The 21,768-nt window shown below is 40.6% G+C and overlaps 3 protein-coding genes and 4 non-coding genes across 7 annotated transcripts in view; all 7 read right to left on the bottom strand.

Annotated features, from left to right (window-relative positions):
• Positions 1–7,203: 7,203 nt before the first annotated feature.
• Positions 7,204–7,631, bottom strand: LOC149655830 (uncharacterized). The gene is made up of 2 exons (XM_089845048.1): positions 7,431–7,631; positions 7,204–7,365 (listed from the first exon to the last, which is right to left on the bottom strand). Exons 1-2 carry the CDS (start codon positions 7,629–7,631, stop codon positions 7,204–7,206), a joined length of 363 nt encoding a protein of 120 aa, XP_089701174.1.
• Positions 7,632–10,592: 2,961 nt separating this feature from the next.
• TRNAE-CUC (transfer RNA glutamic acid (anticodon CUC)) lies at positions 10,593–10,664 on the bottom strand. The gene has a single exon. It is a non-coding gene; the product is annotated as a tRNA-Glu (tRNA).
• A 1,300-nt stretch (positions 10,665–11,964) lies between these two features.
• On the bottom strand, positions 11,965–12,036 carry TRNAE-CUC (transfer RNA glutamic acid (anticodon CUC)). Its single transcript has one exon. It is a non-coding gene; the product is annotated as a tRNA-Glu (tRNA).
• Positions 12,037–13,336: 1,300 nt separating this feature from the next.
• Positions 13,337–13,408, bottom strand: TRNAE-CUC (transfer RNA glutamic acid (anticodon CUC)). Its single transcript has one exon. It is a non-coding gene; the product is annotated as a tRNA-Glu (tRNA).
• A 1,162-nt stretch (positions 13,409–14,570) lies between these two features.
• On the bottom strand, positions 14,571–14,642 carry TRNAE-CUC (transfer RNA glutamic acid (anticodon CUC)). Its single transcript has one exon. It is a non-coding gene; the product is annotated as a tRNA-Glu (tRNA).
• Positions 14,643–19,466: 4,824 nt separating this feature from the next.
• On the bottom strand, positions 19,467–20,055 carry LOC149655825 (uncharacterized). Its single transcript, XM_089845047.1, has 4 exons — positions 20,005–20,055; positions 19,806–19,942; positions 19,568–19,737; positions 19,467–19,492 (listed from the first exon to the last, which is right to left on the bottom strand). The coding sequence occupies exons 1-4, from the start codon at positions 20,047–20,049 to the stop codon at positions 19,467–19,469; spliced, it is 378 nt and encodes a 125-aa protein (XP_089701173.1). The 5' UTR covers positions 20,050–20,055.
• Positions 20,056–20,180: 125 nt separating this feature from the next.
• The window catches only part of LOC149655823 (uncharacterized), a 38,558-nt gene continuing 36,970 nt past the window's right edge, over positions 20,181–21,768 (bottom strand). Inside the window, exons 4-5 of the mRNA XM_089844918.1 lie at positions 20,405–20,494; positions 20,181–20,320 (exon numbers count right to left, since the gene is read on the bottom strand). Of these exons, the coding sequence (XP_089701044.1) occupies positions 20,457–20,494 (38 nt within the window). The 3' untranslated portion in view covers positions 20,181–20,320; positions 20,405–20,456. The remainder of the gene's footprint in view (positions 20,321–20,404; positions 20,495–21,768) is intronic.

Genomic DNA, 21,768 nt, shown 5'->3' with positions numbered 1-21,768 from the left:
AAAACTGGATTGGAAGATGACGTCTTTCATTAACCCTATGTTTTTAATTGCAGCTGGTATTGTAAACTTGTCATCACCAATATTAGATAAAGTTAGATTTTAATAAAATGAATATTTGGTTTTTAAAAAATTATTTTAATTGTAACTCAGTTTTACAATTTTATAACACTAAACATGTTTTTACTTTTTTTGCTACAGTGACTAGTATGTCATTGAATTTCTTGCTTTAAGTGGCCAAGACATTGTTCCAAATTTAAAAATGCCATATCCTGCCCAAACCTGTTTGTGATATTTTTTTCCTTAAAAATAAAATTGTCTCCTTACGCTTATAAATATGGAATCTGCGCGTTTCATTAACTCAGCGATTGAAATGGTGGCTTCTTTTGTGGTGTGTCAAACAGAAAATAAATATCAATATTGAGTTACCTTTCTTGTTATTAATAATCTAGGCTTTGTCTATATTATTGCGAAAACCATTGATTTTAAAGAAATAATTCTTCATTAAAGCCTTGCTTGAGTACATCTCCTAGAGGAGACGAAGAGGGTGTTGGCGATCCGGTGGCAGACGAAGAGGGTGTTGGCGATCCGGTGGCAGACGAAGAGGGTGTTTGCGATCCGGTGGCAGGCGAAGAGGGTGTTGGCGATCCGGTGGCAGGCGCAGAGGGTGTTGGCGATACGGTGACTCGCATAGAGGGTGTTGGCGATCCGGTGGCAGGAGAAGAGGGTGTTGCCGATCCGGTGGCAGACGAAGAGGGTGTTTGCGATCCGGTGGCAGGCGAAGAGGGTGTTGGCGATCCGGTGGCAGGCGCAGAGGGTGTTGGCGATACGGTGACTCGCATAGAGGGTGTTGGTGATCCGGTGGCAGGAGAAGAGGGTGTTGGCGATCCGGTGGCAGGAGAAGAGGGTACTGGCGATCCGGTGGCAGAAGAAGAGAGTGCTGGCGATCCTATGGCAGACGAAGAGGGTGCTGGCGATCCGGTGGCAGGCGGGGAGGGTGCTGGCGATCCGTTGGCAGGATAAGAGGGTGCTGGCGATCCGGTGGCAGGATAAGAGGGTGCTGCCGATCCGGTGGCAGGAGAAGAGGGTGCTGGCGATCCCGTGGCAGGAGAAGAGGGTGCTGCCGATCCGTGGCAGGCGAAGAGGGCGTTGGCGATACGGTGGTAGGAGAAGAGGGTGTGGGCGATCCGGTGACAGGCGAAGAGGGTGTTGGCGATCCGGTGGCAGGCGTAGAGGGTATTAGCGATCCGGTGGCAGGCGTAGAGGGTGTTGGCGATCCGGTGGCAGGCGAAGATGTTGGCGATCCGGTGGCAGGCAAGATGGGTGCTGGATATCCGGTGGAAGACAATTTGTGCTGGCTATCCGGTGGAAGACAAAATTGGTGTTGGCTATCCGGTGTCAGGCGAAATGGGTGTTGGCGATGCGGTGGCGGGCGAAGAAGATGTTGGCGATGCGGTGGCGGGCGAAGAAGATGTTGGCGATGCGGTGGCGGGCGAAGAAGATGTTGGCGATGCGGTGGCGGGCGAAGAAGATGTTGGCGATGCGGTGGCGGGCGAAGAAGATGTTGGCGATGCGGTGGCGGGCGAAGAAGATGTTGGCGATGCGGTGGCGGGCGAAGAAGATGTTGGCGATGCGGTGGCGGGCGAAGAAGATGTTGGCGATGCGGTGGCGGGCGAAGAAGATGTTGGCGATGCGGTGGCAGATGAAATCGGTGCTGGCGAAATGGGTCTGGCGAACCGGTGGCAGGCGAAATGGGTGTTGGCGATCCGGTGGCAGGCGAAATGGGTGTTAGCGATACGGTGGCTGGCGAAATGGGTCTGGCGATCCGGTGGCAGGCAAAATGGAGGCTGGCGATCCGGTGGCAGGCAAAATGGAGGCTGGCGATCCGGTGACAGGCGAAGAAGATGTTGGCGATCCGGTGGCAGGCGAAGAGGGTGTTGGCGATCCGGTGGCAGGCGAAGAAGATATTGGCGATCCGGTGGCAGGCAAAATGGGTGCTGGATATCCGGTGGAAGACAAAATGGGTGCTGGCTATCCGGTGGAAGACAAAATGGGTGCTGGCTATCCGGTGGAAGACAAAATGGGTGCTGGCTATCCGGTGGCAGGCGTTGTGGGTGATCTCTTAAGTCTCCTTTTTGCCTCGCGCCTTTTCTCTTTTTTTTTGCTTGTTCACTTGCTGGTGGAGTTCTTCACCAGTTAATTTAATTGTTGGAATCTTCAATAGTAACGTCATTGAAGAGAATTGGTGAGCATGTAATCATTCATCTTATAATTGAATTTGCGTCACTCGTTACTTGAAATTCTCCTTTACCGGGCCAAGGAGAATGGGTTACGGAGTCGTTTTGAAGAGTTGAAATCGTAGCTAGCTGTGATGTGAACTCCCACAACGGGTGAACGGGGTGCGTTGAAAAAGTGTAGATCGCATACTAGTAAAACGTTTACCCAAGTTCTACATTACCATAGAAACCAAACCTCTTGCCAGAACCCTGTAGCTCGCACCATCTAGTGCCGCGGTTTGGAGATTTAATGATAAAATAGAGAAAGGCTTAGTTTTGGCGGTTTTGGGTTTGGCAAGGTCTTCATCTGTCTTTGATTGAAAGTTTTTCCAACAAATTTTTAATGTGAAAATGGGAAAATATTGTGTGTACAAAAGTTGTAAAAACTACAACACGTCAGATGAGTCCCGTAGTCAAAGCATAAAATATTATCCAGTTCCAAAACCAAGGAAAAACTATTTCAAATGTATGCGGTGGCTTATGGCAATAAACCGTAAGGATATAAGAACTCATAATGATGTTAAGTCACATCATTATGTCTGCTCTATGCATTTTATTGTTGGGAATGGGCCCACAGATTATAATCCTGATCCAGGGAATAGTTTTAGTTGTAGTACTAAAATTACAATCATAACCATTTATGATAGGCGAACATTACTTTGGAAATCAAATCTTATTCAAATTCTCAGCAAGCCCAAGGAACAGGTAAGTTTCCTAATATTTAACCTGGGTTGTGCATATTTTAACAGGGTTCAAATTTTTCAAGTTGTTCGAAATTCAGCTTCAGGTGAAGCAAATCGGTTTTCCAAAAGTTATTGATGAGCGAACAATTGAAATTACTCCAAACCAAAAAATCCAGGCCAAGAAAATGGCATCCAGCAATAATACAGTGGTGTATTTCGATAAAAGCTAGGTCTCCTTGTGCATACGAAGCCGTGCGTCAAGTAATTTCATTGCCTTCTCAGCGAACTCTTTATAAGTACTCTGTGGACCTAACTACAAAAAGTGGATTTAACGATGCCAGTCTCTTGGAAATGAGAGGAAATATTGATATAGAAAATTTGGACGAACACCAAAAGTATTTCAAGTTAATCCTTGTCGAAATTCTAATAAAACAGGACCTGGTATTCAACAGCAGTACAGGAGAATTAATTGGAGCTGCAAATCTTAATGAATTCCGAAATAAAGTGATTGAATTAGAAAATAACATTAAAAGAAAGGTTGAAATTGCAAACTTAAACTTGGCAAATCACATTCTTCATTTCATGGTCAGAGGACTGACGACCAATTTTAAGTATCCGTTCGCTTTTTTTCCTTGTGAAAATCTATACGCAGAAGAGTTATTTCCTTAATTTGGGAGGGGATCGAGAATTTACAGGCAGGGATTTCGAATTCTCGCTGCGGTATGTGATAAAGCCTCCACGAATATGAAATTAATTAAAATTTGTACGGAGATTGATAGAGAAGTAAACAATCACAGAGTGGGGTATAAAACCAAAAATCCTTTCAATAACGGTGAACCCTTGTATTTCGTGTTGGATGTTTGTCACATAAAACATCTAAAAATGGACTAAACAACAGTGGTAAAATGAAGAAACACAAAGATGGTTCAGTTAAACCAATCAGACTTTAAAGCAAATGGAAAACATTTGCTATGGCAGCATATAGTTGATGCTTATGAAATTGATTCAAAGTCCTTGCTAAGGTTAGCGCCCAAGTTGACATACAATCATGTGTATCTTAATGCACACAGTTGTATGAGAGTAAAGCTTTCAACCCAAATCCTGAGCAGTACTATCGCCAACGCTGTCGAGCAATTGGTTGGGAGATAAAGCGGAAGAGGCTGTCAAGTTTTTAAGACTTTTTGACGCTTTTTTTGACATCTTGAATATTTCTAACACCTACGCATTCTTCACAAAGAAGAAACTTGAATTAGAACCATTGAAGAACTTAACCGACTGGCGTTTTAAGGTATTAAAGTACAAAAACTAACAAGATGTATAATTCCAGAAATTTTAAGAACTATAAATTATTTCTAGTGGCTAGAGGATGATTTCCTCGGTTACTTAGACGAATGGGAATCTGAAGTAAGCAAATTGGAAGTTGAAGAAGATTTCGACAACAACAAAATGCTACTTAGTAGGGAAACTCTTGAAGGCATAAGAATAACAGGTAAAATAATTTAGAATAATCCCAAACTGTTTAATAATTCTAACTCTCTTTAATTCTTTTAGTTTATTCAACTATAGAGATTGTAAAATTTTTGTTAGAAAAAGAAGCACCCTAAGTATTAACAGCGAATTTAAATCAGGATTTGGTTGAGAACTATTTTGGACGTCAGAGAGGATCTTGTGGTTCTAGGGAAAATCCCACTGTCACTCAATATGGGCAAGGGGCTAAAAGACTTAAACTCATGAAATCCTTAATACCTAAAGTTAAAAATGGAAATTGCACGCCAACCCAGAAAAAACGGTGTAACCGAAAAACAATTGCTTGTAAGGAACTCCAAGAAGAGCCACAAGATGTTGCACAAACCCATCATAAATAAGGAAATTTATTGAGAAAAAAAATAAATAAATAAATAAATACATCTATCAATCAATCAAGTTTGCTTCACTCTTAGTGAAAGGCTTATTTAAATTTCTGTGGGTTGGAGCTTTAAGCTCTTTCCGTATACCGCTGCTAGTTAAACTGTCCTTTTTTGCATTCTGGTATACATTTTTTATGCTTCTCGTTAATCCCACCAAGTGACAGTTAATAAGAATACTAAAACATTTTTTCCTGACCGATTTCAAATTTTCCATCTCATCCCCCCATAGTTTTTCCCAATTTTCCATTATAAATATGTCTTCCTCTAAAATATCAATGATCTTAGCATTTCTATTTTCATTGTCTCTTAAAGATGCATCAGACTGCACAAAAGGAACTATCTTATCACAGATATATTTAAAAAATCATATGCTAGTTTTGACAAATGTAACAACCCTCCTCTATCTTGAGTTGCAGTCCACTGGTGATATGCTTCGGTTGCATCACTCTTCTTAACTAAGCGGTTTCTTGAAAATTTTGGGCTTCCGTAGAGGCTGTGTACCAGCGAATTTTTCTTTTTCCAAATATTTAGAAAATAATGTTCATTGAAAAGACGTTGAGCAAAAATTGAAGTCAATACACCCTGATCCTTTGGTCCAAGCATCCTAAATGGCTCCATATGTAAAAAAGACCTTTTTAACTCCTCGGCAAATTCTCCGTTTGTAAAAAGCCCGTCTTTTACTATAAAATTTTCTTTATCTAAAAGCCCCGGTTTGTCATCCATAAAAACTGTTACAAAGTCCTTCTTGTGAAAGCTCTGTAATTTTACTTTTCTTGATTTCTTCTAAAGCGTCCTAACACGAGAGATATTATTTTTAATTGGGGGCTAACATTATAACATGACACTAAGAACAATTGGCTTCGGCTTCCCAACAAAAGTCACCTTTTGTAAATCTGAAGAACTACAAAGAATCGCCCCTAGATTTTCTTTTAAGTACTTTTCATCAAGTTTAATGCCTGAAAAAATAAAAAATATTATATTAGCACGCGCTTTATACAAGTTTGTCAATAGATAGTTGGGTACTGGCAAGCTGGCTCCCAAGTTTTGTAAATATTTACTTACCTTTTTCAATCTTTTTTCGTTGGGCCTTTGTGGGTTTCTTTGAATTGTATTTTTTGATATAATTATGATCTACCGAAATATCCTTAATTACGCTTTTATTCTTGATTTTATAAAAGAGAAATCGCGTCTACATCTCCACTGGTAAGAAAAATGCACGTGTCATGGTCTCCTTGACAGACCAAGGGCCAAAATCGAACATTTTCCAACCGGTTTTAACAAATGTTTTTTGTTATTATTTTTCTGGGGCGAGATGGCGCGAAGCAGAGTATCCAATGAATGACGACATATTTTTACCAGGATATTCCCCCGTTTTCGAGCCCCCCATAGCCATTACGGACAGGGAGAGGGAAAGGCTTTACAAAACAACTCCGTACCCAGGGACAGGCTCCAACGATCCCCGTTGGCTTCCAGCAGCCCCTTTTATCGGAATTGTATAATATAATTGTAAATTTTAACCTTTAAGCAATAAATGATTTATACCACGGACTCGTCTTCGTTCTCTTGTAGCAAGCCCGAGTAGCCTTACCGACATACTCTACCACGGCCTCGGGATGGCATGATATCCCCACGTTCTTGGGGTGGCACGATACCACGGCCTCGAGGCCTTCCAATACCACGGCCTCGAGGCCTTCCAGATCGCATTCCATGTGGAGGGATCGGCCCAGGGCCTTTGGGCCTTCCAGATCGTCGACCGATCGCCGCCCCACGGCCTCGGGCGGGTCGCACTATGGCCCTATTATTACCTCGGCGGCCTCTTGCGCGATTAGCTTCATCCCCTTTAAAGAGTTGAACTCTTACCGTGCAATTTTCGGAAATTTAAAATAGGCGATCCATATTGTTAACTAGTCGATGGACTTGACTTATGGATCTTCGGCGACGCAGTTTGATTTTTTTTCGGCGCATGAGCAGCCGGTGTGTTCGTCCAACAGCCATTTACTGGCTTTCAATTTAAAGGACGATTTTCGACAAACTGTCGTCAGCAATTTGCGAATGGTTTTTTCCGCATGCGAATGAGATTTTAGTTCCTAATCGGGATAATTTACATTTAATAAATTATTATAAGATAGGCAAGTTATAAGGCACATTATAATTCAATTATCCGTTTTTAACAACTGCTCTTTGTTAAGATTATGGCCAAATGAATATTAATATAAAAGAAGTGATTTAATCCGTGTACACACCGTTAAGCGACTGATTTGCTCCTCGCATAAACATTTAAAGATAATTATTAAATCTTACTTCTTGGACAGCTTGATTACCGAACCCAAATTCCATTACCTAAGCGTTACCCTCAACGCACATTTCACCAATTATGCTTAGAAGACGTTTTTCAATCTCGGTTAATTCTACGGGGCTTTTCATCCCACCACCGGTCCCACAGGCTGAATTCTTAACTGCAGCTGCCTTCCCTTTGGTGTCCGATTTCCAATCAGCCCATGACTGAAGCAATAAGCAATAGTCAAATGACTGTACTCAACACAAAACCACGTCAAAGGTGTACCAACCTTCTTCCATTTTTTCACGTCTTTCACTGCACCAAGTGCATCCGTATTTAACATCTCTGCCAATTGAGTCCACGATCTATCTTGCGCGAATTTTGTGTATTCCGCAGATAACCTCGCAGAAACTAATTCAGGGTGAGCCTCAAAATGGTCTAGTATCACTAGACGTTGTTTTTCCGATACTTTTATCGCAAGTGGAGCCATTCTCAGCTTTAAATGTAGAAGAAAGTATACCATGAATTTATAAGATATATTCAAAATTCATGAAAATTTTATTTTCATACAGCATTATGACATTTATAATTTGGACTTCTTTGTCAGCCTATTTGAATTAGTTAAGAAACCACTTTATTAATTACAAATGCAGACTATGTGGATAAACTAAGAATTGGATAGTTAACTACTATTTAATGTAATGTCATTTAGTAATTATAACCAAAAAGCCTATTATATGTGAGAGTGGAAAATGTCATCACATGAGATTATTTAACTTAGGTTTACCGTAAAAATAGCAACTTCTTCACCATTAACTCGGTAAAGCAATAATAGTATTAACGCAACATAACATATAAACACAATTTAAACATATTTTCATAGTTAACAATAAAATATTCAATTGTTACTTATAATTTTTGTTGATTTAATGGCCTAAGATGGGCGTCTTGAGGACGTTGGTTGCGATTCACTTGTCCTATATTTCTTGGCAAATTTTGCCGACCACCTCTAGGTCGGCCAACAGGCCGCCGTATTTGCGGCTGTGCGGCGGGTTGTTCCCTAAAATTCTCCTGGTCCATTTCTTCTGGTTCTAGAGGCGGATCTTGGTCCTCTTCAACCTGGTCTTGTGGACGGTTGATATTATCATGGGGGGGGGGGCTCGAACAACTGGGCGTCGCCCTTCATAAAGTCTTTCTCCGCGGCCCATTTCAGGTCATTCGTAAGCTCCTTCGTAATATACGTTCATAGTAATATTACAATTATCCGAGATAGATATCAGTCTATCCATGTTGTTGACTAGATTGTTGTTAACGGTAATAGTTAGTATAGGGCGCTGTAGGTTAGCGGTGGCATAGGGGCTAGCCACCACCCCTCTATGCATTGTAAAGGGGCCCACCTGTAAATAAGTCGCGAGTTGACTTAGTGTGGACATCCCTTCCTAGACCAAGCTTAGATTATTATTATTAGATTTTGAAATAAAAACATTTATTATTTTGGTATTAACCTTAGTTTTACTTAAGGGTAAGACTATGAGAAATTTCATCCTGTATTGCTTACAGACTAGGAGGATTCATACCATTTACATTAGGAGGCCTGGTTTTAGACTCATTCAGTGAGTCAGGCCTCCTTGCGTAACACCTTAAGCCTGGCCTCCCGTGTAAATGGTATGAATCGTCCTAGTCTGTAAACTATGTATAAACTGAAGCTGCACTATCCCTTTAAATTTTAGGCGGTGGAAAAATTGGAAAGATTAGGGTGCCATAGCCGAGGGTAGAGAATGGAATTGGCTAGACCGAGCATGGATAACTCATAAGTTCATAAGATATGTTCACCAAAAGTTTGTATCTGGAGCTTGTCATGAAGTGGCCAAATCTGGACAATAACAGTAAACACTGATTTCAATAGAGATTGAACTTACATGGTAGCAGCAACAGTAAAATGCACAGAATTCTTTTACACAACAAACTAGCTAAGCCTAATCCTTCCGTAAAGAATGCGCGTGCTGAAATAAAATATCAGTTGTCAGCACGCGCAAAGCTATAGAGCTATTTCAGAGGGGGTAATGGCTACGTTAAAAAATGCTATTTGCTCATTGTAACAGATACATAAAAATATCTGAGAACTGAACCCTTGGCCATTCTGATGCTTCACTGGTATAATTATCAAGTTTCTCCTCGTAAGGATCGTTGACTAATAAAGTTTTTAGAAAACTGACCTCCGATACCGGGAATTGAACCCGGGCCTTCTGGGTGAAAGCCGGATATCCTATCCACAAGACCATATCAGATCCGTTCAGTTTTACACAATTAAGCTCCTAGTATCGTTGATTAATAAAATTTATAGAAAACTGACCTCCGATACCCGGAATTGAACACGGGCCTTCTGGGTGAAAGCCTGATATCCTATCCACTAGACCATATCAGATCCTTTCAGATTTTCACAATTGAGCTTCTAGTATTGTTGATGAATAAAGAATTTAGAAAACTGACCTCCGATACCGGGATTTGAACCCGGGCCATCTGGGTGAAAGCCAGATATCCTATCCACTAGACATTATCGGATCCAGTCAGTTTTTCACAATTGAGCTCCTAGTATCGTTGATTAACAAATAATTTAGAAAATTGACCTCCGATACCGGGAAATGAACACGGGCCTTCTGGGTGAGAGCCAGATTTCCTATCCAATAGACCATATCGGATCTGCTTGGGTTTTCACAATTGAGCTCCTAGTATCGTTTCTTAATAAAGTTTTTGGAAAACTGACCTCCGATACCGGGAATTGAACCCGGGCCTTCTGGCTGAAAGCCAGATATTCTAGCCACTAGACCATATCGGATCAGTTTGGTTTTTCACAATTGAGCTCCTGGTATCGTTGATTAATAAAATTTATAGAAAACTGACCTCCGATACCGGGAATTGAAACCGGGCCTTCTGGGTGAAAGCAAGATATTCTATCCACTAGACCATATCGGATCTGTTTGGTTTATCACACTTGATCTCCTAGTATCGTTTCATAATAAAGCTTTTTTAGAAAACTGACATCCGCTACCGGGAATTGAACCCGGGCTTTCTGAGCGAAAGCCAGATATCCTAGCCACTAAACCACATCGGATCTGCTTGGATTTCACAATTGAGCTTCTTGTATCGTTTCAAAATAAAGTTTTTTAGAAATCTGACCTCCGATACCGGGAATTGAACCCGGGTCTACTGGGTGAAAGCCAGATATCCTAGCCACTAGACCATATCGTATCCAATTGGCCTTTCACAATTGTGCTCCTAGTATCGTTGATCAATAAAATTTATAGAAAACTAACCTCTGATACCAGGCAATAAACCCGGACCTTCTGGGTGAAAGCAAGATATTCTAGCCACTAGACCATATCGGATCTGTTTGGTTTATCACTAGTGAGCTCCTAGTATCGTTGACTAATAAAATCTATAGAAAACTGACCTCCGATACCGGGAATTGAACCCGGGCCTTCTGGGTGAGAGCCAGATATTCTAGCCACTAAACCGTATCGGATCTGTTTGGTTTATCACAATTGAGCTCCTAGTATCGTTGATTAATAAAATTTATAGAAAACTGACCTCCGATACCGGGAATTGAACCCGGACCTTCTGGGTGAAAGCAAGATATCCGAGCCACTACACCATATCGGATATGTTTGGTTTAGCACAATTGAACTCCTTGTATCGTTGATTAATAAAATTTACAGAAAACTGACCTCCGATACCGGGAATTGAAACCGGCCTTCTGGGTGAAAGCCAGATATCCTAGCTTCTAGACCATATCGGATCTGCTTGGGTTTTCACAATTGAGTTTCTGGTATCGTTTCATAATAAAGTTTTTTAGAAAACTGACCTCCGATACCGGGAATTGAACCCGGGTCTACTGGGTGAAAGCCAGATATCCTAGCCACTAGACATTATCGGATCCAGTCAGTTTTTCACTATTGAGCTCCTAGTATCGTTGATTAACAAATAATTTAGAAAATTGACCTCCGATACCGGGAAATGAACACGGGCCTTCTGGGTGAGAGCCAGATTTCCTATCCAATAGACCATATCGGATCTGCTTGGGTTTTCACAATTGAGCTCCTAGTATCGTTTCTTAATAAAGTTTTTGGAAAACTGACCTCCGATACCGGGAATTGAACCCGGGCCTTCTGGCTGAAAGCCAGATATTCTAGCCACTAGACCATATCGGATCAGTTTGGTTTTTCACAATTGAGCTCCTGGTATCGTTGATTAATAAAATTTATAGAAAACTGACCTCCGATACCGGGAATTGAAACCGGGCCTTCTGGGTGAAAGCAAGATATTCTATCCACTAGACCATATCGGATCTGTTTGGTTTATCACACTTGATCTCCTAGTATCGTTTCATAATAAAGCTTTTTTAGAAAACTGACATCCGCTACCGGGAATTGAACCCGGGCTTTCTGAGCGAAAGCCAGATATCCTAGCCACTAAACCACATCGGATCTGCTTGGATTTCACAATTGAGCTTCTTGTATCGTTTCAAAATAAAGTTTTTTAGAAATCTGACCTCCGATACCGGGAATTGAACCCGGGTCTACTGGGTGAAAGCCAGATATCCTAGCCACTAGACCATATCGTATCCAATTGGCCTTTCACAATTGTGCTCCTAGTATCGTTGATCAATAAAATTTATAGAAAACTAACCTCTGATACCAGGCAATAAACCCGGACCTTCTGGGTGAAAGCAAGATATTCTAGCCACTAGACCATATCGGATCTGTTTGGTTTATCACTAGTGAGCTCCTAGTATCGTTGACTAATAAAATCTATAGAAAACTGACCTCCGATACCGGGAATTGAACCCGGGCCTTCTGGGTGAGAGCCAGATATTCTAGCCACTAAACCGTATCGGATCTGTTTGGTTTATCACAATTGAGCTCCTAGTATCGTTGATTAATAAAATTTATAGAAAACTGACCTCCGATACCGGGAATTGAACCCGGACCTTCTGGGTGAAAGCAAGATATCCGAGCCACTACACCATATCGGATATGTTTGGTTTAGCACAATTGAACTCCTTGTATCGTTGATTAATAAAATTTACAGAAAACTGACCTCCGATACCGGGAATTGAAACCGGCCTTCTGGGTGAAAGCCAGATATCCTAGCTTCTAGACCATATCGGATCTGCTTGGGTTTTCACAATTGAGTTTCTGGTATCGTTTCATAATAAAGTTTTTTAGAAAACTGACCTCCGATACCGGGAATTGAACCCGGGTCTACTGGGTGAAAGCCAGATATCCTAGCCACTAGACATTATCGGATCCAGTCAGTTTTTCACTATTGAGCTCCTAGTATCGTTGATTAACAAATAATTTAGAAAATTGACCTCCGATACCGGGAAATGAACACGGGCCTTCTGGGTGAGAGCCAGATTTCCTATCCAATAGACCATATCGGATCTGCTTGGGTTTTCACAATTGAGCTCCTAGTATCGTTTCTTAATAAAGTTTTTGGAAAACTGACCTCCGATACCGGGAATTGAACCCGGGCCTTCTGGCTGAAAGCCAGATATTCTAGCCACTAGACCATATCGGATCAGTTTGGTTTTTCACAATTGAGCTCCTGGTATCGTTGATTAATAAAATTTATAGAAAACTGACCTCCGATACCGGGAATTGAAACCGGGCCTTCTGGGTGAAAGCAAGATATTCTATCCACTAGACCATATCGGATCTGTTTGGTTTATCACACTTGATCTCCTAGTATCGTTTCATAATAAAGCTTTTTTAGAAAACTGACATCCGCTACCGGGAATTGAACCCGGGCTTTCTGAGCGAAAGCCAGATATCCTAGCCACTAAACCACATCGGATCTGCTTGGATTTCACAATTGAGCTTCTTGTATCGTTTCAAAATAAAGTTTTTTAGAAATCTGACCTCCGATACCGGGAATTGAACCCGGGTCTACTGGGTGAAAGCCAGATATCCTAGCCACTAGACCATATCGTATCCAATTGGCCTTTCACAATTGTGCTCCTAGTATCGTTGATCAATAAAATTTATAGAAAACTAACCTCTGATACCAGGCAATAAACCCGGACCTTCTGGGTGAAAGCAAGATATTCTAGCCACTAGACCATATCGGATCTGTTTGGTTTATCACTAGTGAGCTCCTAGTATCGTTGACTAATAAAATCTATAGAAAACTGACCTCCGATACCGGGAATTGAACCCGGGCCTTCTGGGTGAGAGCCAGATATTCTAGCCACTAAACCGTATCGGATCTGTTTGGTTTATCACAATTGAGCTCCTAGTATCGTTGATTAATAAAATTTATAGAAAACTGACCTCCGATACCGGGAATTGAACCCGGACCTTCTGGGTGAAAGCAAGATATCCGAGCCACTACACCATATCGGATATGTTTGGTTTAGCACAATTGAACTCCTTGTATCGTTGATTAATAAAATTTACAGAAAACTGACCTCCGATACCGGGAATTGAAACCGGCCTTCTGGGTGAAAGCCAGATATCCTAGCTTCTAGACCATATCGGATCTGCTTGGGTTTTCACAATTGAGTTTCTGGTATCGTTTCATAATAAAGTTTTTTAGAAAACTGACCTCCGATACCGGGAATTGAACCCGGGTCTACTGGGTGAAAGCCAGATATCCTAGCCACTAGACCATATCGTAACTAACCGGCTTTTCACAATTGTGCTCCTTGTATCGTTGATCAATAAAATTTAAAGAAAACTAACCTCTGATACCAGGCAAAAAACACGGACCTTCTGGGTGAAAACAAGATATCCTAGCCATTAGACCCTATCGGATCCGTTCAGTTTTTCACAATTGAGCTCCTAGTATTGTTTCTTAATAAAGTTTATGGAAAACTGACCTCCGATACCGGGAATGGAACCCGGGCCTTCTGGGTGAGAGCCATATATTCTAGCCACTAGACCATACCGGATCTGCTTGAATTTTCACAATTGAGCTTCTTGTATCCTTTCATAATTAAGTTTTTTAGAAAACTGACCTCTGATACCAGGCAATGAACCCGGACCTTCTGTGTGAGAGCAAGATATCCTAGCCACTAGACCATATCGTATCTGTTTGAATTATCACAATCGAGCTCGTGGTATCGTTGATTAATAAAATTTATAGAAAACTGAGCTCCGATACCGGGAATTGAACCCGGGCCTTCTGGGTGAAAGCCTGATATCCTAGCGACTAGACCATATCGGATCTATTTGGTTTATCACAATTGAGCTCGTAGTATCGTTGATTAATAAAATTTACAGAAAACTGACCTCCGATACCGGGAATTGAACCCGGGCCTTCTGAGTGAAAGCCTGATATCCTAGCCACTAGACCATATCGGATCTATTTGGTTTATCACAATTGAGCTCGTAGTATCGTTGATTAATAAAATGTATAGAAAACTGACCTCCGATACCGGGAATTGAACCCGGGCCTTCTGGGTGAGAGTCAGACATCCTAGCCACTAGACCATATCGGATACGTTTGGTTTATCCAGGGAGCCCACTCTTAAATTTAAATTCCTTATGGGAAAAATAGGAATTTTTTTCCGGAATTATAGGATTTTATAGGAGAAAAAATGTGTTTTTATAGGAAAATATAGGACTAAAAATGCTCATATATAATACAAATCGCAAAAAATAAAACATAACAAATTGGATTTTACTTTGAAAACTCAGAAGAACTTAATTAAAATATAATATAATATTTAAAAAATTCTAAGCGAGCTCCGCAATTTCGGTGTCTATTCAAATGTCATCTCGATAAAAACAGCTAAATTTTGACAAATTTGATGCTAAACTATACGAAAACTTCGACTTAGTCAAAAATATAGGATATTATAGGACCTTTCATGAAATTATAGGATAATATAGGACTGCTTCAAAAATATAGGAATTATAGGACCGGTGCGCTCCCTGAATGGTATAAACTGAGGCTGCACTATCCCTTTAAATTTTAGGCGGTGCAAAAATTGGAAAAATTAGGGTGCCATAGCCGAGGGTAGAGAATGGAATTGGCTAGACCGAGCATGGATAACTCATAAGTTCATAAGATATGTTCACCAAAAGTTTGTATCTGGAGCTTGTCATGAAGTGGCCAAATCTGGACAATAACAGTAAACCCTGATTTAAATAGAGATTGAACTTACATGGTAGCAGCAACAGAAAAATTCTTTTACGCAAAAAAACTACCTAAGCCTAATCCTAAGAATGCGCGTGCTGAAATAAATATCAGTTGCAAGCACGCGCAGAGCTCTAGAGCTATTTCAGAGGGGATAATGGCTACGTCACTAATGCTACGTCACTATGCTAACATGGCTTTCACAGCAGAGCAAATTCCTCTGGCCAATTGTTGGCTTGAATAAGGCGAATTTAACGGAGGAATATGAATAAAAGCCGTAGCTTATGGGTTTATGTTGAGTGAAGTGTAAAAAGTGAATTCACACAAATACCTTAGGAAGAAAATGTTATTTACACACTTATTGATTTTAAAACCTGAAATTCTACCAGTTTACACTACTTTACCTTCCAGCATCTTTGGAAACTGCGGCTATTACATCAGTTTCACATTGATTAACCTCTTGGCTGACTAAATCCATGTTAATTTTAGCAATTAAACAAGTGTCTCCGCATTAACAACAACAATTTTCATCAGGCAAATTGCCACAAACATCAGGGGCAACGTAATTAACGTTAAAAGCTCTTGATTCCAAAACTATCGAAGTTGCTTGGTGTAATTAGCTTTTTTAATTCGTTAACCACAACCCAACTAGGGTTAACGTCAAAATTACGCAATGGTCCAAAACCTATTGGATATAATATAAGATCAAATATAGGCAAATAATAAGTTAATTAGGGCCAATTAAATTAATTACCAGTTACAACAATCTTTTCATTTTCCATCGTAATTTCGGTACAAGACTCTTCATCAGAGGTTACTAATTTATTTTTTAATAATAGAAATCAATTAGCTAAATATTAACAATTAATATGATTTACAAATGCACTAACCTTTAGGAGAATTCTTTTATTAATTTATTTCTTTATTATTAAACGATGCTTAAAGATAAGAAAAAATAAAAACACCCCCTACAGATTGGACTATTATAAAAAAACTATTTATATTTAAGCAAGTGTAAAATTAATTTCGAGAGAAAGTAATAAACAAATAATTGTTAAAGTTAAAATTATATAAATTTAAAATGAATATTAATATATCCTAATATTCATGGCAACAGAAAAATTTTTTTTGTGAAGTTTATGAAAATTGTGAAGAAAAAAAGACGGGACAATGTGCTCCGTCACTCTCTCAAATTGATACACCGTGGACATTGACATGGTCTATGCCCTCTGGGAAGATAATTTTGAGGGTCGGCGTTAAAATTAAATTGGTTGGCTCGTTGCGGATTTCGAACGCGAACTCTTTCTCCAATGTTTCTTGGGAAATTTTCCTGTTCCGCTCTTGGTCTGCCCACAGGCCTCCTTTCTCGTGCTGGAGGATTGTTTAATAGTTCCCTTTCCACGAATGGTTCATTTTGACGAGCTGCCCTAGCTCTACCCACAGGCCGCCTTCCTCGTGCCGAAGGATTGTTTAATATTTCCATTTCCACGAATGGTTCATTTTGATGAGGTACCCTAGTTCTACCCACAGGCCGCCTTCCTCGTGCTGGAGGATTGTTCAATACTTCCCTTTCCACGAATGGTTCATTTTGACGAGCTGCCCTAGCTCTACCCACAGGCCGCCTTCCTCGTGCCGGAGGATTGTTTATTATTTCCCTTTCCACGAATGGTTCATTTTGATTAGCTGCCCTAGCTCTACCCACAGGCCACCTTCCTCGTGCCGGAGGATTGTTTAATATTTCCCTTTCCATGAATGGTTCATTTTGATGAGCTGCCCTAGCTCTACCCACAGGCCGCCTTCCTCGTGCCGGAGGATTGTTTAATATTTCCCTTTCCACGAATGGTTCATTTTGATGAGCTGCCCTAGCTCTACCCACAGGCCGCCTTCCTCGTGCCGGAGGATTGTTTAATATTTCCCTTTCCACGAATGGTTCATTTTGATGAGCTGCCCCTAGCTCTACCCACAGGCCGCCTTCCTCGTGCCGGAGGATTGTTTAATATTTCCCTTTCCACGAATGGTTCATTTTGATGAACTGCCCTAGATCTACCCACAGGCCGCCTTTCGTGCCGGAGGATTGTTTAATATTTCCCTTTCCACGAATGGTTCATTTTGACGAGCTGCCCTAGCTCTACCCACAGGCCGCCTTCCTCGTGCCGGAGGATTGTTTAATATTTCCCTTTCCACGAATGGTTCATTTTGACGAGCTGCCCTAGCTCTACCCACAGGCCGTCTTCCTCGTGCCGGAGGATTGTTTAATATTTCCCTTTCCACGAATGGTTCATTTTGACGAGCTGCCCTAGCTCTACCCACAGGCCGCCTTCCTCGTGCCGGAGGATTGTTTAATATTTCCCTTTCCACGAATGGTTCATTTTGATGAGCTGCCCTAGCTCTACCCACAGGCCGCCTTCCTCGTGCCGGAGGATTGTTTAATATTTCCCTTTCCACGAACGGTTCATTTTGATGAGCTGCCCTAGCTCTACCCACAGGCCGCCTTCCTCGTGCCGGAGGATTGTTTAATATTTCCCTTTCCACGAATGGTTCATTTTGATGAGCTGCCCTAGCTCTACCCACAGGCCGCCTTCCTCGTGCCGGAGGATTGTTTAATATTTCCCTTTCCACGAATGGTTCATTTTGATTGTTTAATATTTCCCTTTCCACGAATGGTTCATTTGGACGAGCTGCCCTAGCTCTACCCACAGGCCGTCTTCCTCGTGCCGGAGGATTGTTTAATATTTCCCTTTCCATGAATGGTTCATTTTGATGAGCTGCCCTAGCTCTACCCACAGGCCGCCTTCCTCGTGCCGGAGGATTGTTTAATATTTCCCTTTCCACGAATGGTTCATTTTGACGAGCTGCCCTAGCTCTACCCACAGGCCGCCTTCCTCGTGCCGGAGGATTGTTTAATATTTCCCTTTCCACGAATGGTTCATTTTGATGAGCTGCCCTAGCTCTACCCACAGGCCGCCTTCCTCGTGCCGGAGGATTGTTTAATATTTCCCTTTCCACGAATGGTTCATTTTGATGAGCTGCCCTAGCTCTACCCACAGGCCGCCTTCCTCGTGCCGGAGGATTGTTTAATATTTCCCTTTCCACGAATGGTTCATTTTGATGAGCTGCCCTAGCTCTACCCACAGGCCGCCTTCCTCGTGCCGGAGGATTGTTTAATATTTCCCTTTCCACGAATGGTTCATTTTGATGAGCTGCCCTAGCTCTACCCACAGGCCGCCTTCCTCGTGCCGGAGGATTGTTTAATATTTCCCTTTCCACGAATGGTTCATTTTGACGAGCTGCCCTAGCTCTACCCACAGGCCGCCTTCCTCGTGCCGGAGGATTGTTTAATATTTCCCTTTCCACGAATGGTTCATTTTGATGAGCTGCCCTAGCTCTACCCACAGGCCGCCTTCCTCGTGCCGGAGGATTGTTTAATATTTCCCTTTCCACGAATGGTTCATTTTGATGAGCTGCCCTAGCTCTACCCACAGGCCGCCTTCCTCGTGCTGGAGGATTGTTTAATATTTCCCTTTCCACGAATGGTTCATTTTGATGAGCTGCCCTAGCTCTACCCACAGGCCGCCTTCCTCGTGCCGGAGGATTGTTTAATATTTCCCTTTCCACGAATGGTTCATTTTGACGAGCTGCCCTAGCTCTACCCACAGGCCGCCTTCCTCGTGCCGGAGGATTGTTTAATATTTCCCTTTCCACGAATGGTTCATTTTGATGAGCTGCCCTAGCTCTACCCACAGGCCGCCTTCCTCGTGCCGGAGGATTGTTTAATACTTCCCTTTCCACGAATGGTTCATTGCCCTCTTCTCCTGGGTCAGGGTCTTCCAGTAGGTCGTCTCTTTGACGGTTTAAATTGTTTTCTATGTGGTCTCGTTCACCCCTCCTTAAATCACCTCCTTCGTAGTAAAAGTGTAGTGTAACTGGACAATTGTCGGATATTGAGATTATTCTATCCATCTTGTTGGCTAGATTTTGAAATAAAGACATAGGATTTTATAGGAGAAAAAATGTGTTTTTATAGGAAAATATAGGACTAAAAATGACTGGAGCTTGTCATGAAGTGGTCAAAACTGGACAATAACAGTAAACACTGATTTAAATAGAGATTGAACTTACCTGGTAGGCTTGGTAGCAGCAACCGTAAAATGCACAGAATAGTTCTTTTACGCAACAAACTAGCTTAGCCTAACCCTAAGAATGCGCGTGCTGAAATACAATATCAATTGTCAGCACGCGCAAAGCTATAGAGCTATTAAATATTAAAATATTTTTGTTTGTTACCCTTCGGGTAAAGGTGGAGCACCCTCTTCTTGCCCAGGCGCGTTAACATGATAAACGCAAAAACTTTACACCCTGAAGCTTCGGAGCTGCAAATACTTTCTCTAGAGGCGCTTATATCTTGAGCTTTCTGAAGTCGACTCAAAACGGACGACGTAATTGTACATTCCATTCTAAAACATCGGAAGAAAAAGAATTATAAATAAAATTATAAATTATAAAAACTAAACATTGAACATACCTAAGTGATTTCACAAGCATTTTCATTTGAGTTTTGAGCATGGAAACTTCTCCTTTAAGAAGTTCCACCTCTTTATCTTTTTCCCTACGTATACGCTGCATTTCAATTATGGTTTCTTCTAAACTTTCGCATAATGCCTATTAACAGACAGTTTTAATGGTTCAATTAAATATAATTGGTAAAAATAAGGGTTAATTACCCTGCTTTCTTCGAAACCATCATCAGGACCAGGTGGGTCATCCATACAAAAAAATTCTTTACAGGATGACTATACGAAACAAATTTAAAATAAAATTAATCACTACATTAAAATAGCTCATAATTAAAATGAAAGAGTACATTTTTTTAATTATTAATATGTAATACCTTTTCATTACTTCTTAATTCATCATTAGACTATTTACAAAAGATTGAAGTCCGTTTACACGATCTTCAAGAAATGCTGTGTCAAAATTATCACCAAACCACCTTTTCGGTGGTATTGTGAATTTTAAATTAGGGAATAAAGTTTTGAGCTACGTTTCAAAAATAAAGCAAATATTTTAATTATTTAAAACTTTAGAAATTTAATTATTTATAGATAGTAGAAGCCTAAGTACTTTTTTATTAAGTCTTGTAAAATCAGTGTAACGTCTGAAAACAAACCAACGTCTACATGTGGTGGAATGTTCCACTTGAACTTTGTATATCTTAAAAAGAAATAAATAAATAAATAAATATATAAGTCGTGTACAATAATTATCAATTTTTAAGATTATTTGAAGTATTTAATGATTTATTATCTTGGTCTGTTTCTGTCTCGGTTTAAATATGGTATTAATAACCACAATTTCGCAATGAAATTAAATTATCTGCCATAATCAATCAATTATTTAAGTTTAATTGAAAATCAGATAGAGTTAAGATGTCCTTGAAAATTCTAACACCAAGTTCCCCTAATTAGCTTGTAAAACAGCTCGAAGTCAGAAATGATTAATCAAAAATGTCTTGATTAGAACCAAGACCTAAAAAGTATCGATAAGACTGAGGTTATCACTTGTCTGAAGGATCAGATATTAATTTTTCTTTTTAATTGAAACTTAAATGCATGCTTAAGAAAAAAACAACGTTCCATTACCGTTTTCCGTTGAAATAAATTATTTTACTGGTAATCAATTTCAAAAATTTACTTATCTCGGCTTTTCGACCACAATTCCATTCCCCGAAATATTTTATCATTACATTAATTACTTTTGGGAGAGTACGTGTATCGTATTGCGTTTTAAAAGGTTCCTAAAGACGTTACATCCCCATTCGTGACCAGCACGCTTCGCAGTGGAACATTTTAATTATTCTAAAACCAATGGCGCCAAATTCAATAGGGACAGTAACATTTTTTCTCGCGGTTTTGCAAATTGATGTAATATCGAGTGTACTTTAGTGAACCGTCGTATTGTTCTTTCTCATAGTTCAGGGCATGATCAGTGTTACCGCCCAATTTCTCTCTCTAGTTTCTAACAATGGTTAGAGGCTATTTGATATGGCACGGCACAACGTTATATACATTTGTAAATTCTAAGTACCACAAAAGGAAAAAGAATTTTGGTTTGAAATAAATAAACTCATGATAGTAGTTATAACGAACAGAAAGTCATGAGAATGGCAACGGTAATGAGCAGAAAAAAGAGAGGAAAGTTTGCTTCAAGGTAGCAGAGGGACATGGTAGTGAAAATAGTAATCTAGAATTTTGTTCGTTCAAACCTTAATATATCATGAAAAACTCAAGTGAGGAGGCGGCACTACCTTGAAAGATTGATTTTGGTAGATAACAGCGAAAAAATTATGTTCTACACACACTGGGACTATGGGAGAGTTTCTGGGCCGCAGGTCGCACATGATGAAATTTCTCCTCCAGTTTACATCAATTCTCCCTGGTCGTACTAGTAGCAGGTTAAGCTATAGTTTTCTCAGGTCCTGTTAGTCT

Source organism: Phalangium opilio, unplaced genomic scaffold, assembly GCF_054372755.1.
Source record: "Phalangium opilio isolate 3A_F unplaced genomic scaffold, DU_Popi_V2 ptg000078l_1, whole genome shotgun sequence".
Lineage (NCBI taxonomy): Eukaryota > Metazoa > Arthropoda > Arachnida > Opiliones > Phalangiidae > Phalangium > Phalangium opilio.
The sequence above is the reverse complement of the archived record's forward strand: the minus strand, read 5'-3'. Positions and strand labels throughout refer to the sequence as shown.